Source organism: Octopus sinensis, unplaced genomic scaffold (genome assembly GCF_006345805.1).
Source record: "Octopus sinensis unplaced genomic scaffold, ASM634580v1 Contig12494, whole genome shotgun sequence".
NCBI classification, from domain to species: Eukaryota; Metazoa; Mollusca; class Cephalopoda; order Octopoda; family Octopodidae; genus Octopus; species Octopus sinensis.
In genome coordinates, this window is record NW_021832605.1 from 54,399 (window position 1) to 76,145 (window position 21,747).

At 38.1% G+C, this 21,747-nt stretch overlaps 2 protein-coding genes across 2 annotated transcripts; one reads left to right on the forward strand and one right to left on the reverse strand.

The window, feature by feature from the left end:
- Positions 1-6,531: 6,531 nt before the first annotated feature.
- LOC115229360 (oxidative stress-induced growth inhibitor 1-like) lies at positions 6,532-8,585 on the reverse strand. Its single transcript, XM_036499179.1, has 2 exons — positions 8,503-8,585; positions 6,532-7,447 (listed from the first exon to the last, which is right to left on the reverse strand). The coding sequence occupies exons 1-2, from the start codon at positions 8,583-8,585 to the stop codon at positions 6,532-6,534; spliced, it is 999 nt and encodes a 332-aa protein (XP_036355072.1).
- Positions 8,586-20,507: 11,922 nt separating this feature from the next.
- On the forward strand, positions 20,508-21,127 carry LOC118761347 (GTP-binding protein rho4-like). The gene is made up of 3 exons (XM_036499181.1): positions 20,508-20,645; positions 20,686-20,882; positions 21,013-21,127. Exons 1-3 carry the CDS (start codon positions 20,508-20,510, stop codon positions 21,125-21,127), a joined length of 450 nt encoding a protein of 149 aa, XP_036355074.1.
- The last annotated feature ends 620 nt before the right edge of the window (positions 21,128-21,747 follow it).

Genomic DNA, 21,747 nt, shown 5'->3' on the forward strand with positions numbered 1-21,747 from the left:
GCGTCATAAATTTGGATGGTGTACTTAGAGAAAGTTTTTTTGTGAAAAATTAAAAAAATGCTAACTAATAAATATTTTTTTATTAATTAATATTTAAAATATTTTTAAATTAGTTGTGGTATCTTTTTCTTTGTACACTATTGAATGAATTCTAATTTTAGCTCACAACCTCGTAAGAATTAAACCTAAAAATATTATTTAGCCACTTATACTGAAGTAGTAATAGAAAAGCAATATTCTATACCAACTGAAAAAACTTACTTGGTGTCTTCTAGAGTTGTACAGGATTACGGATGTCCAATTTGCGGGGTCCTTTATTTCTGGTTTTTATTTTTTAGTGTCATCTGCGGACGTGGAGTTTCAGCTTTTGTGGAATAATTATGGCTATTTTATTTTTTCCTTTAGGAGTCCTCTGCTGCCTTTTCATGAGAGAAGAAATTTGTGAAAATTGCGGAAATATTCTTTAAACTATTTTTAAATTAACAAATTCTTTTCAATCATTTAATGCAGTTAAATTCTTAACTTTCTGTGGGCAATTTGATCGGATTATTCAATTAAATTTCATAATAATGTGACGTTAAAATTTCACATCGTAATTTGTTTAAACTGGAATTGTTGTCTTTTGCGATAATTATTTTGAATTGCGGTTGCATTATGTGGTTATGGACTGTCTGAGTCATTTCTGGAAAAAAGTATCATAAAATGAAAACATAATATTATTAAGACAAAAATTCATTTCCAATAGCATATAAAACTGTATAAAGATGATATGCTCAAGCTAAAAGGAAGACTAAAATATTCTTCTTAAAATTAAATAGGGGAATACAGAAATAGGTTTCAGTCAAATATCAAGTCAAATACCAATTTTTCTCTCAATTTTTTATTAGTGGAGCTCTACAAACTTGTTGGAAAAGGAAAAACATAAATTGTCGTTAATTTTATATGAATAATTTATAAGTTGTTGGTTTATTCAGAATTGACCGTCTTTTTGACCACACCCTTCGACAATGCTTCCGCTTTACTAAAAAATCCAAAGCAGAACATGACATTATTTTTATAAACGACAAAACGGAATATTTTGTCGCACAAATTCTTACTTTTATTCAAATATGCTGGGGATACTTTGTATGCACGTCCCCTTAGGTGTCCAGATGGAAGTTCAAATACATTTCAGACTTTTTTACTTTCTCCAGTTGTTTTGTCACGACAGTTTTTCCAATATATAAAAATATATGAAAAATACATTTTTCCACTCCTTTTTCAAAAAAGGGTCAATATTAATATATTGTTAATTAAGATTACGTTTTCTTTTTATTATGTCTGCAGTAATAGCTTTCCGTTTTATCCAAATGATGATTCACGAAAGAAAGCTGTAAAATTTTAAAAATTCTCTTTCTTATGCTTAATCTTAAAATAGTTAATCTTTCATTGATAGATTCAAAATGAATGTTTAAATATTTATAGGTTTTATGATTTTAGAAAAGAAAAGACAACTCTATCATTCTTTATAAATTTTTTATAAGCTAACTAGCACTTTAGATTAATTGCCATTTAAATTAACACAGCTGAGTTCGAAATCCAACTATTAGACTTAACATATAAGGAATTATAGGCATCAAAGATTATTCGCTTTTCAAACGAACTTGAAACCTTGGAGAAGAAAAATTATTTAGTAAAATTTAGAGAGATATTGATGTTATACTAAAAAACCTGAAGACATGATTTTCAAAACTTGGATTTCTTTAGAATTAAAAAAATTTTATATGGAATTTTGATAATATTTTGGTCCTTTTATATATTTTGAACAAAGTTTTTTGCACATGAATTATATCGAATTAAGAAAAAAATTACACACTCGAATCCCTCAGATTAAAATTGACTAGTTACGGCCTAGACAACATAAATTCTCCAAATAAATGAGGAATCACATTTCTCATTAATGCAACTAATTAATTTTATTTTTTAAATGAATTTTTAATTATTATTGGATTTTTGATTTGAACAAGTGGTAAAAAGTGACTCTTCAATTCGACGAAATGTTCAAATTTTACAAAATTTTTTTTTCTACAAAAGTATTTGTCGACCCCTATCTTACATGATTGTAAAATTGGGGTTAATAAATAACAAAAGCACAGTTTGCCAAAAAAATAAAAGATAAAAAAGTGAACGAATGTTGCAAAATGAAATACACCTTATTTTTTAGTAAAAAAATTAGTATTTTAAAATAAAACATGCAGTTCAGATTGAAAAGAATATGATTATTTTCAAAATTGTGATATTTGATATAATTCAGACTAAGGAACCAACCCAGATTCCTGTAACAGTCATAGAATAATTCATTATTTCACAGAATAATTCATTAGATCATTCATTATTTCACAGTAACAGGACGATTTGGATATCGACTGACCCAATTATAGAAGGACATGACATAGGATACTACGAATATATTCTGTTGGGTACCTCACTAATGACACTTAAGATTTATATTGATTGAACTAACATCACCTCAGAAAGTAAGAAAATGTGCAGTAAACGGTCAATAAAACGTCAAAGAACCCCTAATAATGAACGAGGACTTGATGCTACTCTAAAACGGGATTAAACAGTTAGGACTGAAGGTGGAAACTAGTAAAGATCGTCCTTGTGGGTAAATCCAAAAGGCTCAATGCGTATATTTTTGAGTTTTCAATAAAAAAAAACTTCAAAGTTCGATCCAATTGAAAATATTTTGAGTTTTATTTTGAAAAAAGTGTACTTTTTTATTGCGAAACTTTATAATTCTTATTTTTTGTATGAAATTATAAGTATAATTGTCAATTTTGTACAAAATAAAAATGATATATTATATTAAATAATGAGGAATATAATACATTGGGAAACCCTCATTTTAATAAAGTAAAATCAATTTATTTCTAATTAGAATTGATTGAATGGTGACATTTAGTAATATTCTCAGGAGAGTGAGGACCTCAGTGCGGTCAACCTCATCGAAGACGGAGAACCATCAGAGTTCTACTCAGTTGAAACAGCAATCGACTCCATAGGAATGGGGAAATTCCAATTCAAAATTCTCGGAATCGTCGCTATTTTGCTGGTAATGACACAAATTAGGAAAAAAGTTAAGTGTACAGACGCCATGGAAATGATGCTTCTGGCAGTCCTTTCTCCTCCTCTCCGCTGCTATTGGATGTTGAATGACGTCGAAGTAGCCCTCATAACCACTGTTGTTCTCTCTGTGGAGTCCCTAGTTCGTGTTTGTCGGGATGTGTTTCGGGGCTCTTTTCTGGGGATACGTGGCCGACAAATTCGGGAGGTGGCAGGCTCTTTTCTTGTCTTCAATCAATGTCTTTTTTTACGGATTTCTGTCCTCCCTCAGTCCCAGCTACTTCTGGCTTGTTTTTCTCAGATGTTTGGTTGGGTTCTCCATAGCCGGGTCTGCTCAGGGGTTGTCACGTGCCTTCATTCGTAGCTCTACTCTTCTGGCAGAGTACCTCCCTTCCGACAAGAGATCGACTGTTTATTTGGTCTTAACTGGTCTATGGACAGTGGGAACTGCTTTTGAAATTTCTTTGGCTGCAATTATTTTGCCGAGGCTCAGCTGGCGATGGTTGGTCGCTTTCTCCTCTATTCCTATCGGCTTGTCTATTTTCCTCTTCCGAGTATGTATAAATGACGTTATCACAGCTGCTTCCCGAATCTGCGAGGTTCCTTTTGGCAGCCGGGCGTGAGGAAGATGCAAAGGATATTCTTATGAGAGCCTCCGAAGTCAACAAACGTCCACTCCCTCGCGGAACTCTCCTCCCCATTGTGGATATTGTAGATAAGGTTTGTTAATTTAAAGGATAAACGCGGAAAAATAACTGATTTGTTTTACCCGGGGTATAAAGTGGTGTCATCTATAATTCCCTTGATGTGGTTCTCCTTTGCCTTTTCTTATTATGGAATGGTCCTGGCCTCTTCAGAGATATTCAACCTCCCGGCCTGTGGCACTGCAGGCAGAACTAAACATCATACTTCTTCGTATTGCTCGCATACGACATCATCCGAAATGGTTTATTTAGTGATTTCAACTCTCGGGGAATTCCTTGGTATGATTGTGTGCTTAGTTGGTTAGCCATTCCTATAAATTGGGTAATGTTGCTGTTTGTGGGGAGACGACAGTCGCTTACGGGTATTTTGTTCTCGAATGGAGTCCTCTTTGGGATTATGGCTATTTGTATGCCTCACACTGCACAGGCGGTCGTCATCTTCTTTATCAGAGCTTCCACGACACTGCTCATCAACACGGTCTTTTTGTACACCATCGAAGTGATTTGTGTTTCTAATTCAGGTCTATCCCACCATCGTTCGTGGAATGGCGTTGGGCATTGGTTCGGCTTTTTCCAGAATTGGAGGACTTTTGACTCCCTTCGTGGGACAAGTATCACAATTTTTCTAAATTTAGGTCTTGTTGAGGACATCTTTGCCACTCTCCATGATTGTGTACTCGGCCACGTGTTTCGGATCTGGGGTGGCCTCCCTCTTCCTTACCATTGAGACTCGCTATCGAGAAATGCCTGTATTTGTTGTACTCGACTTGTAGCAAAATTTTCGATAACGTTGATGTTGCAGTGCTAATATTTAACATGATTCATAATTCAATAAATCTGTTTAGTTATTACGTCATTGTTATTTAGGCAATTAGCAAGTGTTTTAAATGTTTCCTGGAAAAAAAGACCTTGATCTGTCAGGATAACTCCTTATCAAGTTTAAAATAACAAACAAGACAAAAATTACAGATAGCTAAGTTAGTTAAAGGCCTCACGAGACACCCGACCAGCCGCGCGAATGGCGAAGACGTTCCTCGGATCACAGCAATCGACAGACGTTCCAGGAGCCAAGAAAACTCTCTTGGATCGTGACTAGTCCTTGAAATCCGTCGACCGAGCGAGCGAAGGAAGCGGAGTGTCTTGGACCGAAGATCCCGGAGGACTCCAAGGCAATTGGAGTAAAGAGCAGCGAGTTGGACAGGTGGCCGTACTTGAGAATCTTTCGCTCCTCGGCCTGCCTGGAAGCGTGCCCAGGATTGGCGGCGGACAGCGCGAGATTTCCAGCGAGAACGTGTCCGAGCAGGTAGAATCCCAAATAAGGGATTTCCCCTGCTCGTAGGGGAGGTGGACATGCCGTCAGGGCGTTTGCCACTCCTTATCTATCATTTGATGATAATTTTGTCAATGATTAAATTTATTTCTGAAAACTTATAAATTATGGATGATTGGCAACTTTACAAATGATGGATCGAATATTGGATTTTTATTTAATTTATAAAATGACATTTGTGACTAAAAAAACTTAAAAACAGGTTTTCCCGAAAAACTTTACTAAAACTTAGAAAAATTAGTATATTTTTAAGATTTTAAATCAACTATAATAATATTCGCCAGAACATATGGAGGAACGCTAACATCGAACGACCATAAACTATTGGTAATCAAACTTCTCCTAAAAAGAAGATTTTGGATTAATAGAGTCAAAAACGGACACAGATAAGCAAGATTTGCTGTCGAACTCTTAAGAAACAATCCTGTCTACAGAAATAACTACTCAGCTAAAATATCACAAACCATAGAATCGATAAATCTCAATTTACTTACTGGAAGTTTATGGAATAAACCCGTAAACAAAATAAAATCAGCGGCTAAACATACGATTGGGACAATTCCCAAAATCTTCAAAGGAATACATGACCCGCATATAGATTACCTTTCTCATTTACAAAAGGATATACGTATCAAATATAAACACTCACAGCCAAGTGAAAGCAGCTGAGTTCAAAATTTAAAGAAAAATAATCATGCGAGAAATCAAGAAAAAATGTCAGAAAAATTACGAAATAGAGCTACAAAACCTTGCTGAAAAATCTGTGACCAGACTAAACAACTCAAAAGCTTCAGGTCCAGATAATGTTAATGCAGAGCTCATGAAATTTGCTCCTGATGAGCTTCAAAAACTACTCGAGGAAGATTGCATCAAAATAATTCGTTATCTACTCTCCTCCACTCAACTATTCATCCAGCTCGGAAATCAGAAATCCAGAATATTCAAAACAAACAGGAGACGCCCTATCCCCGGTCTTATTCATCGTATATTTGGAGGCGACCATATGTTGCAAAAATGAATTTAATAATAATAATTTTCAAGTTTAATGTAATTAATTAATATCAATATATTTTCCGGACTCGTAGTGAACAATGTCTTTCTGGCGTGATGCAGGATTAAGGTGCTAATAATAATCAAAATCTAAGTTATATCCGTTACTCAAACATATGTGCACAAATAGTACGCAAATGTCTCAAGACCGAGTACCAGTTGGAGGCAGCAAAACGTAACGAAATGGCCCTCAAGTTCACCAAATGGGAGAACGGCAAAATGCTAAGTAAGATCATTCATTCCTTACTGATAGAATAAAAACTAGTCAATTATTACTAATATTTCCTGAATTTCTAATCAGTCTTATTTTTTGCTATTTTGAGTCAAAAATATGAAATGTTAAGATTTTTGCGAGTTTTCAAACGAAAGAATGTTTGAGACAGCAGAAATGACCCCTCCTTTAGCAAAACGAACAAATCTGTCCCCCGAAAGAGATCCAAGCACAAAAAGTCGAGGATATCGAACACTCTCATATGTGGAGGAGTCCATGACTAAATCCTCAACCGACAGTCCACAAAAGTCCTCTAACACGTGCGGGGAGTATCCCAGACAGGGCAACACTCCACAGGCCAACACAGTAAAGAAATGACAGTTGTCGATCCCCTTCACCCACACTTGGTGACCCACGTCGAGGTAGGAGACCAAAGAGGAGTCGAAGGCTGTGTAGGTCCAAGAGTCCTCTTCCATATGTTTGGATAGAATGAGGTCCCTTATCCAGATGTACTCGGGGTAAGTCAGGGGGTCCATTGGGGCGTACAATTCAGAGGCAGCCTCAAAAGTTTTGCGGTAAACGTGAATCACGGAAATATTATTCCGTCGGCAGAAAAGAATTTTATCCGCGGCGTCTAATCCAGAACCGACAATAAGGAGAGGGTGATTGTATGTGAGTGTCCTCAATTCTTCGAGGGATGAGATGAGAGGACATTCTGACCCAGATTTGGTCTCCACTTGCAGTTTGATTTTGTCGTGTGACCTTCCGAGGGCAAGGATGATATGACGAGCTCGGAAAACCACTTCTTGGCCAGTTTGACTGTACTTTCCAATCACTTGCCACTCTATTTTGAGAGATTTGTCATTGAATGTCTCAGAAGGACAGTCAGTGGGACATGCAGGGACTTGTTGGACAGATTGGACAAGAAATGGAGGTCTTTGGTGCTCTGTAATGCCAACCACGTATGGATATTGAGAGTAATACCTCTGGAGAGTATCAACTGTTGGTCGATATCTTTTTGGATCTGTTAATTCAACAGAATGACTACAAGTTTCTATCACTTAGTACCATTCCTGTGATCTCAGCCATGATTGACTGTCCATACCTGGCAATTCAAGGTCACGGAAAGTGCTCACAGATCTGACGGAGGAGTCTTCCATTCTCTAAAAATAATATTTCTTTTAAAAATAACAGTCCAGGAACCCCCAGGCCCGTCACATCCCAAAACAATGTGATCTACTTTTCCCTTAGGCATAGATCGCCAAAGCAAAAAGTCCTCAAAATGCATTTCGTTGGCGGATGTGAGGGAGTCGTATATGTTCCCAGCAGCACTCGAAGAGCGTCCCCCAATGAACCTTCCGAGTTCAGTCAGGCGGGATGTCTGACTATGCCTTATATTTCTCAGACCGGTTGTTCGAATAAAGACAGGAGTTCGTGCTGTTTTAGATGGAGAGAAAGGCAGGGAATCGGATGCTCTAGTCCATTCCAGAAGGGCCAGTTGCCAGAGAGGCAGTATGATGTCATCAACCCCACGGGACCGTTGCCTACTTATGATGAGAGCCAGTTTGACCAATAATAATGACTGTTGTTCTCTCATTTGCCATTTCAGATAAATGAGGTTGTTGCAATTGGAAAAAATGCTTGAATTTTATTAATTAAAAATTTGAATAATTTTATAAGGTGTATAGACTAGTAACAGGGTTCTCAGGTGTAGAATACAACCATAATTAGAATAAAGAATTGGCTACCAAAAATATCTTGGTTGATAAGGTCATTTTGTATGTCAGTGTTGGCCAATCTACGGCCCAGTGGTATTTTATTCGTCCACTAACTTTTGTAAATTAATTAACAAGTTAGCTCGTAATTGTTTTATTGATCTGACTGCCGCAAATAGCAGCTGACCGTAAACAAATCAATAAATGTAATTTTTATTGTTTTAATTTTAATTGTCGATTCTCCAACCCGCTACCGAATCTCCTATGGACTCAGAGTCTGTCGCCGCAGAAAGTCGCTGGCTTGGGATGTCTCTTGAGCTTCCGCAGAATACACACGCACAAGACGAATGGGACAGGATTCTCTGCAATCAGAAGTCGAACAACCTCAAGCCTAAGCTTAACCAACATCGCTTGGCTTGTTTATTGGCTGCCTCGCAACCATATTCGGGGGCTTGGTTGACCGCCATCCCTATGGGATCTATTGGAACATTATTAGACGATGCATAGACCCTATGAGGATCAGCGTCTCATTGCGCCTGGGGCTAAACGTATGCCGGGAACATCGGTGCCGCTGCGGATCGACCGTTGACCTCTTTGGATTGCATCCATTATCGTGCTAGAAAGGCTCCAAACGCCCCCTTCGACATACTGCCCTGAACGACATAGTCAAGCGGACTCTTGAAACTGCCGGATTCCCATCACAGTTGGAACCGGTTGGCCTGGTTCGGGAGGATGGTAAACGTCCTGACGGCCTAACGACTTTCCCCTTTGAAAATGGCAAGTCGCTCATCTGGGACGCAACTTGCACGGACACCTTCTCTGCCGGAAACATCTTTACGTCAGCCGCAGAGCCGGGCTCCGCAGCTAACCTGGCCGAAACGCTAAAAATCAAGAAATACAGTGCATTATCTCACCGCCATATCTTTGCCCCGATCGCAGTGGAGACGTCGGGAGTCCTCGGTCCCAGAACTAAAAAATTCCTTATTAAACTGGGGGACCTGGCAAGCAGAAGGAGAAATGATCGTCGGGAACGGACATGGCTTTTCCAACGCATATCAATAGCCATCTTGCGTGGGAATTGCCATTCCATCTTATCCTCTGCTGCTAATTAAATACTAAATTTAAAACCTAATTTCAAATAAAAAAAATTAGACAACAAACTATTGTTAAGAAATTTAAAAGTTTATTAAAATTCACATTCATTACGTCCTATAACGTCATTACATCTGATAACGTGGATTTTACTGAAACGTGATAAAATGACGCCGACTTCGGAATTGAGAAATACACTCAACGTCAAAAAATTAATGGACCATCTTACAGAAGGACAGCACATCTTCTTAACGATGGCAAGATCTACGGGATTTCAAATTGTCACTTGAAATTTTCAGATTAAAATTTTTAATCTGAGACAAAACGGGTCAAAACCTAAGAAACATGAGATCACAACACAACCAAACCATTAAAATTTAGTTCAGTGGTTCTCAAATGCGGCCCCCAGGATTTTTTGCGGCCCCTCTAGAGTAACTAACTTTTTTAATTTTTTAATAATGTTAAAATTTAATTATTTATTCTCTATTCTAAAATAAACTTTAAATAAACTATTTTAGCGTGGCATTTTTTATTCTGAAATAAAAAAAAAGAAAAAAAAGAGTCCAAAATCTCATTACGCATCAGCAGTGGCTTCACTTCGGATTGCAAGCGAGTTACCGGCTTGGAAAATATAAAAATATATAAAATATTTTTTGTGCGGCCCGCGAAGCTAATCTTAATTATCGATTTGGCCCTTGAGCTAAAAAGGTTGAGAACCCCTGGGCTAAACTATAATCGGGTAACACCCATATTAGAACTAGATATAGTAGTAAAGCAATCCCTTTTTTGATCAGGTAGTCAAAATTTGTAAAGAAAAAGTACAATCTTTATCTATCATTGTTGTCAGGAAATACTGAAAATTATTTTTTATTTAATTGATTTCGAGAAGCTTATGTTTGTGCGCACCTTAGCAATAAACATATCCCACAGACATTGAGTAATGTTTATTAATATTGAATACGATCATTATAGTGAATATGAGGAAGGAATGGAGCAATTCCCCTCGGCCACATTCTTTGGGCTACTGCGCTGACCAGATTAGGAAATATCTAACTAGAATACAACCACAAACTACCATTGCTAATCAAGGACAGTTCATTCACAATCTCCTCCCTCCCCCAAGAAGGACACTTTAACAAAATCACTAGATGGTGTTCTTAGACCACAATAATAGCTCAAAAAATACGTAAAAGGTGAGAAAACCATATTTATTAATTATATATTAACTGGCTATTTTTCGTTATAGTAATTAGTAGGGCAACCAAAAAATTGCACTTTTTAATAAAAAAATTGCAAAAATGAATTTTAAAAATTGTAAAAAATTGCAAAAATAATTTTTTTTAATTGTAAACATTACATTATGCAAAAAATTAACGAAATTATTTATTGTAATAGGAAATCAAATATTCCTGAACATTTTCAGGTTTAAAGTTCCTCTCTTTACTAAGAATTTTCGTCAAAAGAGATATTGCCCTTTCGATAGATGCTGAACTTGCGCTACATTTTCTGAGATGTGAATAAACTTCTGGCGATAGATTCTTATTTGAGAATTCAAGAATACTTAGTATTCCTGATTTCTCAAGCTTTTTTGATATATAGGATTTTATGTCGCATGGATCTGATGTAAAGTCTAGGGTGTTTAGATCACCATAAGCTGTTGCAATGGAGTAATCAAGCATTCAGTATTTGAAATCATTTCAATTAATCCCAAATAATTTGAACTGATTGGGTTAAGCTGGAAAACAACGTAGGATTATTCACTGATTTTTTTTGCCTAAAATAATTAAAAACTAAAACATTTTGTATTAAAACTCCATCTCCTTCAAATTCAGATACGATTTTAATAATTTCTGGAAGATTCTGGGAGTAATATTTTGCTGCTTTTAGCCAGCTTCCCCATCTTGTAACCACAACTTCGGGTGGATTTCCGATTCGTGAAAACATCTCCAAACGTCTCTTGTTTTGACTGTGGCAGCCTTTATAGACGAAATCAATCATCAACATCTGCGAAGTATGCCTTAATCTTTAGAGCACAGTTGTGCAATAAATGTGACACGCAAGTCACGTGGAAAAGATTTTGGTATATCAATTTCATTGATGCCCCAGCTAAAATTAAATTATTTATATATACCACTGGTCATATATCTCGCCCCATCTGTAACGAATAATATAAAATTTTCACGTTCAATAGAAAATTTCTTTATTACTTGTCACCTCAACACAATTGTTGAAGTAGTAGTGGCGGATAATATAGATTGGTACACGATACTAAATGAAGATTTTTGGAGTGGAGATTTTCCCAATCAAAGTAATTAAAAAACGAGTTCCATTGATTGGGCTTCATCACAAACAAAAAAAACACCATTCCCCACTATTGAATAACTTAAAAAAAACAACAGTAAATGAGTCTGAATGGTATTAATTTTATATTTTGATATTTCTTTAACATTAAACCTGCAAGATGATTCAGATGGCAAAGGATATGTTTCCTGCTCAAAAAGCCGTATGAGGGAAGGATGTGATTTATAAATTGGTATGTTTGCCTCCAAAAACGCTTGTGTTACTTTGATCCCCCAATCCTTTCGAGTATCCGTTATCGCCGAAAGAAATGTTTGTGAACTCTGAGATGAATTTGTCCATTCTATAAATTTAAATTCAAAGAAATACTGTGTGCTTTTAAATGTTTTTTTTGAAGAACGGTGCGCATCAACAAAAAATTTTGTGTCACACCGTACAACAGTTGAGCAATTGGAGCAAAAATAAATTCCCCTCACTGTCAATAACAAACTCGGGGAATTTCTTGCATAAAATGAAATTTTCTGTGACACTGTCCTTTACCCATTACAACAAACAACTAAAACACGTTTTAATAATCTTTTACTTATAATTATATTTTTGTAATAAAAAAATTTTTTTTAATTAAAAAAATTGCAAAAAATTGTAAAATGACTACAAAAAATTGCAAAAATTGCAAATTTAAATCGATAAAAATATAATTAAAATTAATGTCTATTCATTACTTTATTATTTATCGAATTTTAATTAAATTATATTTAATTGCAAAAAATTGCAATTGGTTGCCCTAGTAATTAGGCGATGACTTGGATTTATAATTTATTAGGAGTTCGTGGTAGAAGGCACAGGTAGTTCGTGCATCAGTGCGAGATATAATATAGAAATACAATCCTGTCATAACCAGCAAGGGAAATAAGAAAGTTATCATAGGAACGGAGTAATGATTTTCAGGAAATACAAACTGCAAAACGATACAAACTGCAAACGTCCCATTAATGCGACAATTACAGACACGCCTCGGAAATATAACTTTGGTTTCATATTTTCCTGAAATAACTGTTCGGCGTCTTCAATAGGGCCTTTATTGCAGCCAATATTTGTGTTTACAGTTTTTAATTTCTCGTTAAAATCAATCAAAAATGTCGCAAAATACCCCACGTGATCAGAATACCAACATTTAGTGGTTCCAATTTCCTTAAAAGTAGTCCCAAATCGCGTAACCGAACACTCTAACTTTACAAAAATGAGATTACTGTAATTGGAATGGTAAAGCAAATAGTCAATGCGTGATCCGGAATTATTTCCCGAGTAAGGGTTACCCGGAAATCCAAATGTGACCAACTAACAACATTTTATAGTCAAATCCACCTTTGGATCAGAACAAGAATCGTGCAAATCGGTGAGAACATTTAAAAATGAGAAATCTTCATTTTGAGGGGGAGAATTGAGGTCCCCCGCAAGAATGGCGACATCGGACGACTGGTGGCACTGATTTATAAAACAGGCCAGCTGATAGAACTGTGCCCTCCTGTCCACAGCAAAGGAATTTGTGTCCGAATAACTGGCAATAGTCTTGAAGTGTCATAAAACACAAAAAACGTGGCAATTGAAGATATCAACGGTTTTTCCATAAAAATCAATTCTGACGACTCCGACACCCTTCCCGCCGTACCAATCGCCGTGTGTGATTTGATGAGGATATCCATTCATGGTAAATTTATAAAAGGATATCCACAATATTTCATGTCGAGAAAACACGGCTAATCCCGACCCAGAAAAACCACTTAATGAATGACTAATTTTCCATACCTCAGAAAGTAGTGAGAATAACGAAACCTAGCAGTATTAGCAATAAGGTGGTAGTCGTTAATATCCCACAGCTATTATTAGTCAATAATTAGAATACTTCTTGCAGACAAACTACGTTATAAGGACAGTTTGAAAGTGTCTCCCCAATCGCCTCCATTCGTGTTTTTCTGTCTTTGGAGACGAAGGGTATCGGGACTCCCCTATTCGCTATAACGAATGGCTATTAACCAAGTGTTGAGAGTGACCACATTTAAGTCCATTATAACCTATTAATATTTTATTTCCTAGCTAAGTTAACAATCAAAAAAATCATTTTTGAAAATTTCATACTATGAAAAAAGTTTCATACTACGAAAAGACCCCACAACTACTCCCCTGTCGGATCGGATTGATTCCGTGACGTCGGTGGCAGCAGAGGAGGCGCGAAGGCGTTTCTCCCAAGGTCCTCTTTGCTTATCAAACTCACCCTTCTCTTTTCCGGAGACATTGAACCAAATCCTGGACCCAGCAAGAAGAACCTATTACGTATCTTGCAGATCAACATCAATGGGATTGCTCATAAGACTGCTGAACTTTATTCCTTCCTGAAGAAGCACAATGTTGACATTCAAGAAACGAAGCTCTCGACCAAAATCGCTTTCCCTGGTTACTCATACGTCCGGGGGACAGACCTGTAAATGGGGATAGCCTACTAACTCTTATTAGAAAATCCATTCTGTTCACTAACTGTACCTCCCAAGCTTACTCGCTAATTGATAATGATCCAGTGATTGAAATGACAACTATAACTGTCTCAACAGGGTCATTAATTAGAAGACTCATCAATATGTACATGCCTCATCACTCGTCATGTCCTCATAAATGGAGCCCTTCTATTCAAAACCTTCAGTCTTTCAGCAATGTAATTATTTGTGGTGATATGAACGAAAAGAGCCCGATATGGCTAAAGGCCCTAAACCATTGTGCCGCCTCCTCCGAATTTACGGCTGGCTTTGATAAGAATTTTTTGTTTCATATTCCCTTTATTCGAGGAAAATAATTTAAACAAAGATTTATCAAAAAATTATATTGACGGTGCAAGAAATAAAACACGTCCTAAAATGGTTATTGTGAGGATTAACAACAAATCTTTACATTCTCTGTTGCTCAAATTTTTTATTTAGTAACTAATCAAAAACAAAATTAGATGCTAGCTAGGTAAGTAACTAAGAGAATAGTCGAAAGCCACCGCGCTGTCTCGACCTAAACTCAAGTCGATTGGAATCTGCAGATGATCTGGACCAGCGGTTCTCAAGAATTTTAAGGTATCTGTTCTTAAAATTAATTGTTATACGTCTGTAATATCTTTAGAACAGTCAATGGCAAATGAAAAGTATAAGAACTTTTTTCCTGCTCTAAAAAAAGTTATTGCATAAAAATTATTTCATAAGCTTGTGAGAATACTATCCGAATTAGATTCAATTCTTTAGCAAATGTATCATTGCTGAGTGTTAATTTTTTGACTATACCTTGTTTATTCTGAGAACAACGTTCTTTAGCAAAAATTGCAATAGCTTCCTTAAAAATTCCGCCATCAGTATACGGTTTCATATGTTGAGTAATTAGATAACTAATTCTCATTAAAAGAAAATCTTTGGATGTGGTGCCACATCCAAAAAATGATGATCGTTTTACATATTCAGATTTTAAAAATCTAGTCTTTGTTTTCTAAAATTGACTTAATAAGTATCATAAATTGATTTTTGAAGATTATAATGTCTTTTGACGAAGAAGGTTTTTAACGATTTTATCGCTGCATGACATATTAAGGAATATACTTTTCAATTCTTTTGAATCATAAAAAAACTTTCTTCCCATTTTTTTGAACCCCCTTTCCCCCTTTTTTCTTGCGCTATAGAACAATATTGTTGGGGGCGCAAAAATAAATTGATGGCCCGCATTTGTTCGAACGATCTGAAAGATCTTGCATGAAACAGGGATGGTGGAAACGATTAAAAGAGCGTGTCCCGAGTCGCATGGTAACAGTGAAATCATAATTAACTTTTTGATTCCGCGAGAATTTATTAATAATAGTTGTGGGTGCGATGGTCTCTATGGTTTTTCGTCAAAAAATTTGAGTCCCTCGACGGATTCTTATGCGACTAATTGTCAGTAAAGATACTTACTAGAAATATGGTTTTACACTGAAGTAACCTATTTAATTCCTAAAAACAAATTTGCGGATCACCACGTGATTTACGTCCGATCACATGAATTCCAATTTTATATTCACAAGGTGTGATAATTCTAAGCTTTCTGATTATCTGGAATTATTAGATCTTATTTCTAAAAATCAGCTGGATGCAAAGAAAATTTAAAGGTGCAAAATAGCAAGCACTGGTGCAACAACCTGGCCTCTGAGATCCTACTCAACTCTTTCGGATCTTGCCTGGATGGTGCTTTTTCGGATGGGCTCGCTACCTGGGATCGCTCCTTTTCTGAGAGGCCCGAAGATTTCTCCTCCCAACGTGCCTGGGACTCTATTGCATGCCGAGCGCGTGTGTCTGAGCTCTCGGCAACCCTTGATCAACACCGCCTGGCATGCCTTCGTGCGGCATCCGCCCCTCACTCTGGCAGCTGGCTGAATGCTCTTCCTCTCTCCAGCATAGGGACGTGGCTAGACGATGCTGCCATACGCATCGGAGTGGCTCACCGTCTCGGGCTGGATGTTTGTGCAAAACACCGCTGCAGATGCGGTGAGGACGTTGACGAAAAGGGACTGCACCCACTTTCCTGCAAGAGGAGCGCAGGCAGGGAACACAGACACAAGGCCCTCAATGAAATCGTGAAGGCCGGTCTCGAAATGGCGGGCCATTCGTGCCTCCTCGAACCGGTCGGACCCGATCGGGGAGATGGCAAAAGGCCTGACGGGATGACAATATTCCCGTACTCGTCGGGGAAGGCCCTCGTATGGGATGTCACCGTTGTGGATACCTTTTCGAAATCGAGGATCCATTCTTCTGCGGCAAACCCTTGTTCGGCTGCAAACCACGCCGAAAAGATAAAAATACACAAATATTCTTCGCTTGCAGACCGCTACCGCGTTACGGCAATCGCCCTGGAGACCGCTGGAGTTGCAGGAAAGGAGACTGACTCGTTCCTCAAAGAGGTCGGGCAGTCCATCGGGAGGAGGCTCAAGGACTCGAGAGAGAGCCTCTGGTTCCGCCAGCGCATCGGCCTGGCCATTGTTCGGGGCAACGCACACTGCGTACTCGCCGCTGGAACTTAACGATTTTCGGGACTGGTTAATTATTTTATAAATACCGAGTATGAAAACAATTTATGTGCCGTCCGTCCTCGAATCGGTCGGTTTGGACAGAGGCGACGCCAAACGCCCTGACGGCTTAACTACATTCCCCTTGGAGCAGGGAAAATCCTTTATATGGGATTCCACTTGCTGTAACACATTCTCCAACGGGAATCTAGCCAGGTCTGCCGTCGACCCAAGCTTTGCTTCCAATCGCGTTGAAGATCTTAAAATGCTGAAATACGGTCACCTCTTTAGCTTCGTTTTCACGCCCATCGCCGTTGAGACCTCTGGGATCTTCGGCCGCAAGTCGCTTTGTTACCTACGGGGTTTGAAGAGAAGAATCGCCAAAAGGAGGGACGACACGAGAGAGTCCTCTTGGCTTCTTCAACATCTCTCCATTGCCGCAATCCGTGAGGCTGGGAGGGCGCCCTAACCTGCGTAGTCTTAAACAATCCTTCTTCCTTTTCTAACTGTCTTTTAATTAATTCGCGAAAAAAAATTCATGTGCCACTTGGATTAACGTTAAGAAAGTATATGATTCAGTTGATTATGATTTCCTGTGCAATGTGTTGGATTGTTCAAATCTTTCTACCTGAATAACCAACTTTGTGTGAAGAGTCTAACTGGCAGATGGAACATTTGATTTTTTGTAATATAAAATCCAACAAAGGGTTCCATTTGCGTTTTTGGTAAATTTGAATTAATTGAGATTTCGGAATTGAGAGAACGTATGGGAGAGACTCGATTCGCATGTCACAATCGGGATTTCTTTAAAGCATCCCGCTTTTTGATAAGTGTTAGAACTCGAATTGGTAAATTTGGGTTAACATTCAATTTAAGCAAAACGATGCGTCTGGAAAGTGGGATTGTCCATACTTCGGATTGATGTTCTTGCATAGCCAATCGGGTTTTTCAGAATGGTTATAAGGTCCAAAGCAGGAAGGATATGTTCTCTGGGGTTGTCAGCTGATTAGGACAGTACCCAGAGCAGATATTTCAATTTAAAGTCGCCACGTAATAACAAATAATTTAATCCTCATAGTTTTAATATATTTGATTTGTAAGAAAGTGTACATTAGGAGAAATATACCTGTTACATAAAGCAAAACTTTTTATACACGATTGGCAGGCTACCACGGAAGAATGTTGACGGCTATTTTTTGTTATCACACAAACAAAAAATCAAGTCCAGAATTCTGCCTAATTTATTAATCGCAGCAGAATATAGCAGGGAATTGGGCATTGTGAGAATAGCAGAGCAAATGTCTTAGGTCATCTCAGTAATCTCTTTGAGAGTTTGTCGATTGTAATTGGAATGGCTGTTTGTTAATGTCACTCAGGGGTTGAATAAGGTAAGTAAACCGTTTGTTTTCAAGAAGATGTTATTCAAATTATAGATGGCAATAAACAAAGAATATGTTAAATAAATTGTGTTTGTCTTTTATAATCTTACAGTATTACATTAAGTAAGTAGATTAAACTCAAAGACTCGTAAAACTTAAAGTCTACAAACCTCTGACATGAAACGACGATTTATTCAGCCAGGTATTAAAAATGGCTTACGACGTAGAGAATGCGGTAGTATTTATGCGAAATGCGATAGAAATTAAATATATTAATAAAGCACGGTTTGAACGCGGAAACATGCCCAAAGAACCAAAAACCTCAGAAGAAGATAAAAAGCTAAAGAAATCAAAAACTCCGGGAAAGTCAAAAGGACTTTCGCGAAGCAAGACGACTCAGATAGCAGTAAGTGTGGTCTCCAGTGTAAGTACTCCCAAATAATCTTTCTGATGAGAATATTTATTTGACATTTTAGGAAGATACTCAGTCGAAGGAGGTTCCGCCAATGGTAGGAGTCTTAATGTGTAATCCTAGTCCCCCAAATCGCTGAAAATAGACGACAATCCAGTTATTTCTTTACTCGATTTGGACTTAGAAAAGTAAATTAGCACATTTGGTCGATGAGTTTGTTGACACAGAGCAGATTTATATCAAAAAACTAGAACTCCTCCAGGAAGTTATGTTTCCCTGAGAACCTTTAGGGGTACTACAAAACAATCAAGACAGACCCAGAAATACAAAAAAACATCCCCGAAAAAGATATTGCCGACATTTTTTCCAATCTGAGCAGCATTTACAACCTCCACAAAGAATTCGTTTTCCCAGAGTTGACAGAATGCTCAAACAAACCGTACGTGGGTTCCTGCTGACCCTTAGAGAAGAAGAAATTTCATTTGGACAACTGTTCAAAGAGAAGGCCCCGTTTATGAAGCTATACTCACAGTTTCTCACCTCCTTTGATACTTCCGTCAAACTTATTACCGAATACAAGAAAAAAAATTCTCACTTTTGCACTCTCCTGAACAAAATAAAAGACTCATCTGAAAACCCGGGACTCTCTATTGAAGATCACATGCTCGAATTGGTGCAAAGAGTGCCCCGATATGAACTCCTCCTCAAAAGTATGGTCGAGTTGAATCATTCAGGGTACATGGAAGAACTTCCACCGCAACACAAGGACATTAAGCCCACAAAAGGTACCCTTCTCTGCTTATTAGTTAGATGCCATGGAACTGATTGTGTCTGCTGTCGCTCACACAGATAAGAATATGCTCATTTATGTAGACCTTCGGGGTAACTCTTAGAAACAATTTGAGAATGTGATTACAACCAAATCACTCATTCTTGGGGCTACCCAGACATTCTACGAAAACACAACTGCGTTTGTTTACGAGTCTCCCATATCCCGACAGGTCAAGGGTCGGTCAGAAAAGTCAGCTTATATATTTCTGGTCAGCCGGGAGTCTCACTTTTAGACCAACGAACACATCCTTATGTGTGTCAAGAACTCGAACGGGACCTACAAAGTGACAGATGAGTTAGTCAACGACAATATCCAGCACTTTGGGGACTGTCCCAATTCGGTCGAGGTCAATAGTTTGTACATCGCGGATCTCCATAAAAAGATATACTTAACTTGCGGGTTGTGCTAGATTTTTTCACGTGCAGTTCTTACAAGGAAAAGATTGGGTTGCTAGAGGTGAGTGAAATCATTGTCTTTTAATGCTAGAAATTTGAGCAGGTACTGGGCACAGACAAGAAACTTTCAGACAAAGAAGAAAGTACACGCATCTCTTATGTAATTGTGTCAAAATAACCTGCCAGTTCACTCTATTTAAGGAAACGAGCGAAAACATTGTCAAATGGGGGTTCGTCTCAGTCACCAGCGAAAGCAAAAACGAAAACTGGGCAGAAACAGTGGCCATTTGCACAATGAAGAGTCTATACTTGTATGGTTGTCAGAACGTCAAGAACAAAAGCAATCTCGAATACTTGATTTCGGTGTGTTGGCGAAGGTTAATTGTAGAACAACGACTTGATGATGATCATCAACCTCAAAAAGAGTTCCAAGATGAACGATTACAGACAATTCCAAACTGAGCTTAGAAATCGTACAATCAGAGTGAGGATCAAGTTTGCGAGTCGAGAAGAGTTTGACGGGTTTGTGAATGTCTAATCTCCCAAGGTGGAGGAAGGTGCTCATATAGGACTGCCATGGATTGATTTTTTTGGATAATTTGATTTATTAGTTTACTTTTTGTAGACAGCATACAATCTATAACTCAAATCCTCTGAGTAAATCGAGGTCAATCAATAGCATTCCGATGGAATGAAAATATTCAATTACTTTGTTTATAAGTAGAAAATATGTTATAGAGAATATACCCAGTGCAGGTGTTGTTTAAGAATATGTTCTTGGCCAATGACAAGCAATTTGGTTAATTAGTTGAATATTGGAAACCAACTTTGCATAAATTCCGGAAATAATTATGAAAGGAGCGTTAAAGCAGCGAGAGAATGCGCGTCACATAAAATAAGGTCGTACGTCCAATTGTCAGAAATGCCCAAGCGTCTCAAAATTGTGACCGTTGGTGACGGTGGATGTGGAAAGACATGTATGCTGCAGACATTTGCCAACGGAGCATATCCCACAGAATACGTGCCCACTGTTTTCGAGACATATATCACCGAAATGCTCGTTGACGATGAAAAAGTATTGCACAGTCTGCTGACTGCAGGTCGAAATCGCCTTGTGGGACACTGCTGGACAGGAGGACTATGACAGACTACGACCTCTCTCTTACCCTGACACGGACGTGGCCCTCTTGTGCTTCGACATCGCAGACGAAGGATCATTTGCTAACATTACGGAAAAGTGGATGCCAGAGGTCCTGTTGTCTCAATACCTCAGATTCGTCTATTCCTCAAAGAAAAAGTGTTTCTGATTGGGACAAAGTGCGACCAAAGGAATAATAAGGATTTAAATTGCATTTCTGAGGAAAGGGGGAAAGCTCTAGCAACGAAGATTGGAGCCGTTGGGTACCCTAATATTTACTCACGCGTAGATATATCGAGTGCTCTGCTATGGAACAATACAACTTGCAACACATATTTGAGAGTGCTGTTCGCATATCCAAAAAATCGTCTGGAAGAAGCAAGCTCAAGTGCAGCCTCCTTTAATTAGCACGTCCTATTAGCTCACTCTCACATGCGTAATTATTCCGGATATTATTTTATTCTCTCCTTCCTAGCAATTATCAACAATTCACACAGAGAGCACATTACTAGTAAAGTCTAAGTTAATAGAATGCTTTCCTCCGTCCATAAAACTGTCACAGTGACACTTACTCCTCACCCTCTCAGATTGATCTTGTCCTTCAAGTCCTCTTCTCACTATTTCGCGCTTTCTTTCAAGGTCTTTGGTCTCTTTCTCGCTTTCCTTCCGTCTCTCCTCAGTCTGACGAGCCTGTTCCTCTCTTTTCCACTCGATCTAAAGTCTCTCTACCACCTGTGCCTGCTTCTCCAAATCTCGATAAGTTTCACGAGCCCTTCGCTGTGTCTCCGCCTTTTCGAAACCTTCGGATTGTCTTATCTTCTCGATCTCAGAGACCATTTTATCCATGTCTTTCTCTTCCTGCAGTCTCTCTGTCCTTATTTTCTCCAATTTGTGGTTGATCTGCTCAGACCGTTCCCTCAAAACCTTATCGAGGAAAGACATGTCACTGTACCTCGTTCAATAAGCTGTCTCTGGCCTTCCGTTCTCTTTCCCACACTTTCTCACGTTCTTCCCACATTCGGAG

What these genes read in the sequence shown, in the direction of transcription:
- LOC115229360 (XM_036499179.1), bottom strand. Translation starts at nt 8,585, where the DNA reads ATGGCGGTCAACCAAGCCCCCGAATATGGTTGCGAGGCAGCCAATAAA. An exon ending in TGGTTAAGCTTAGGCTTGAG is followed by an intron (nt 7,448 to 8,502) that starts GTTGTTCGACTT and finishes AGAAACTTGTAG; the next exon opens with TCATTCTGTTGAATTAACAG.
- LOC118761347 (XM_036499181.1), top strand. Translation starts at nt 20,508, where the DNA reads ATGCCCAAGCGTCTCAAAATTGTGACCGTTGGTGACGGTGGATGTGGA. An exon ending in CATATATCACCGAAATGCTC is followed by an intron (nt 20,646 to 20,685) that starts GTTGACGATGAA and finishes TGCTGACTGCAG; the next exon opens with GTCGAAATCGCCTTGTGGGA. An exon ending in GTCTATTCCTCAAAGAAAAA is followed by an intron (nt 20,883 to 21,012) that starts GTGTTTCTGATT and finishes ACTCACGCGTAG; the next exon opens with ATATATCGAGTGCTCTGCTA.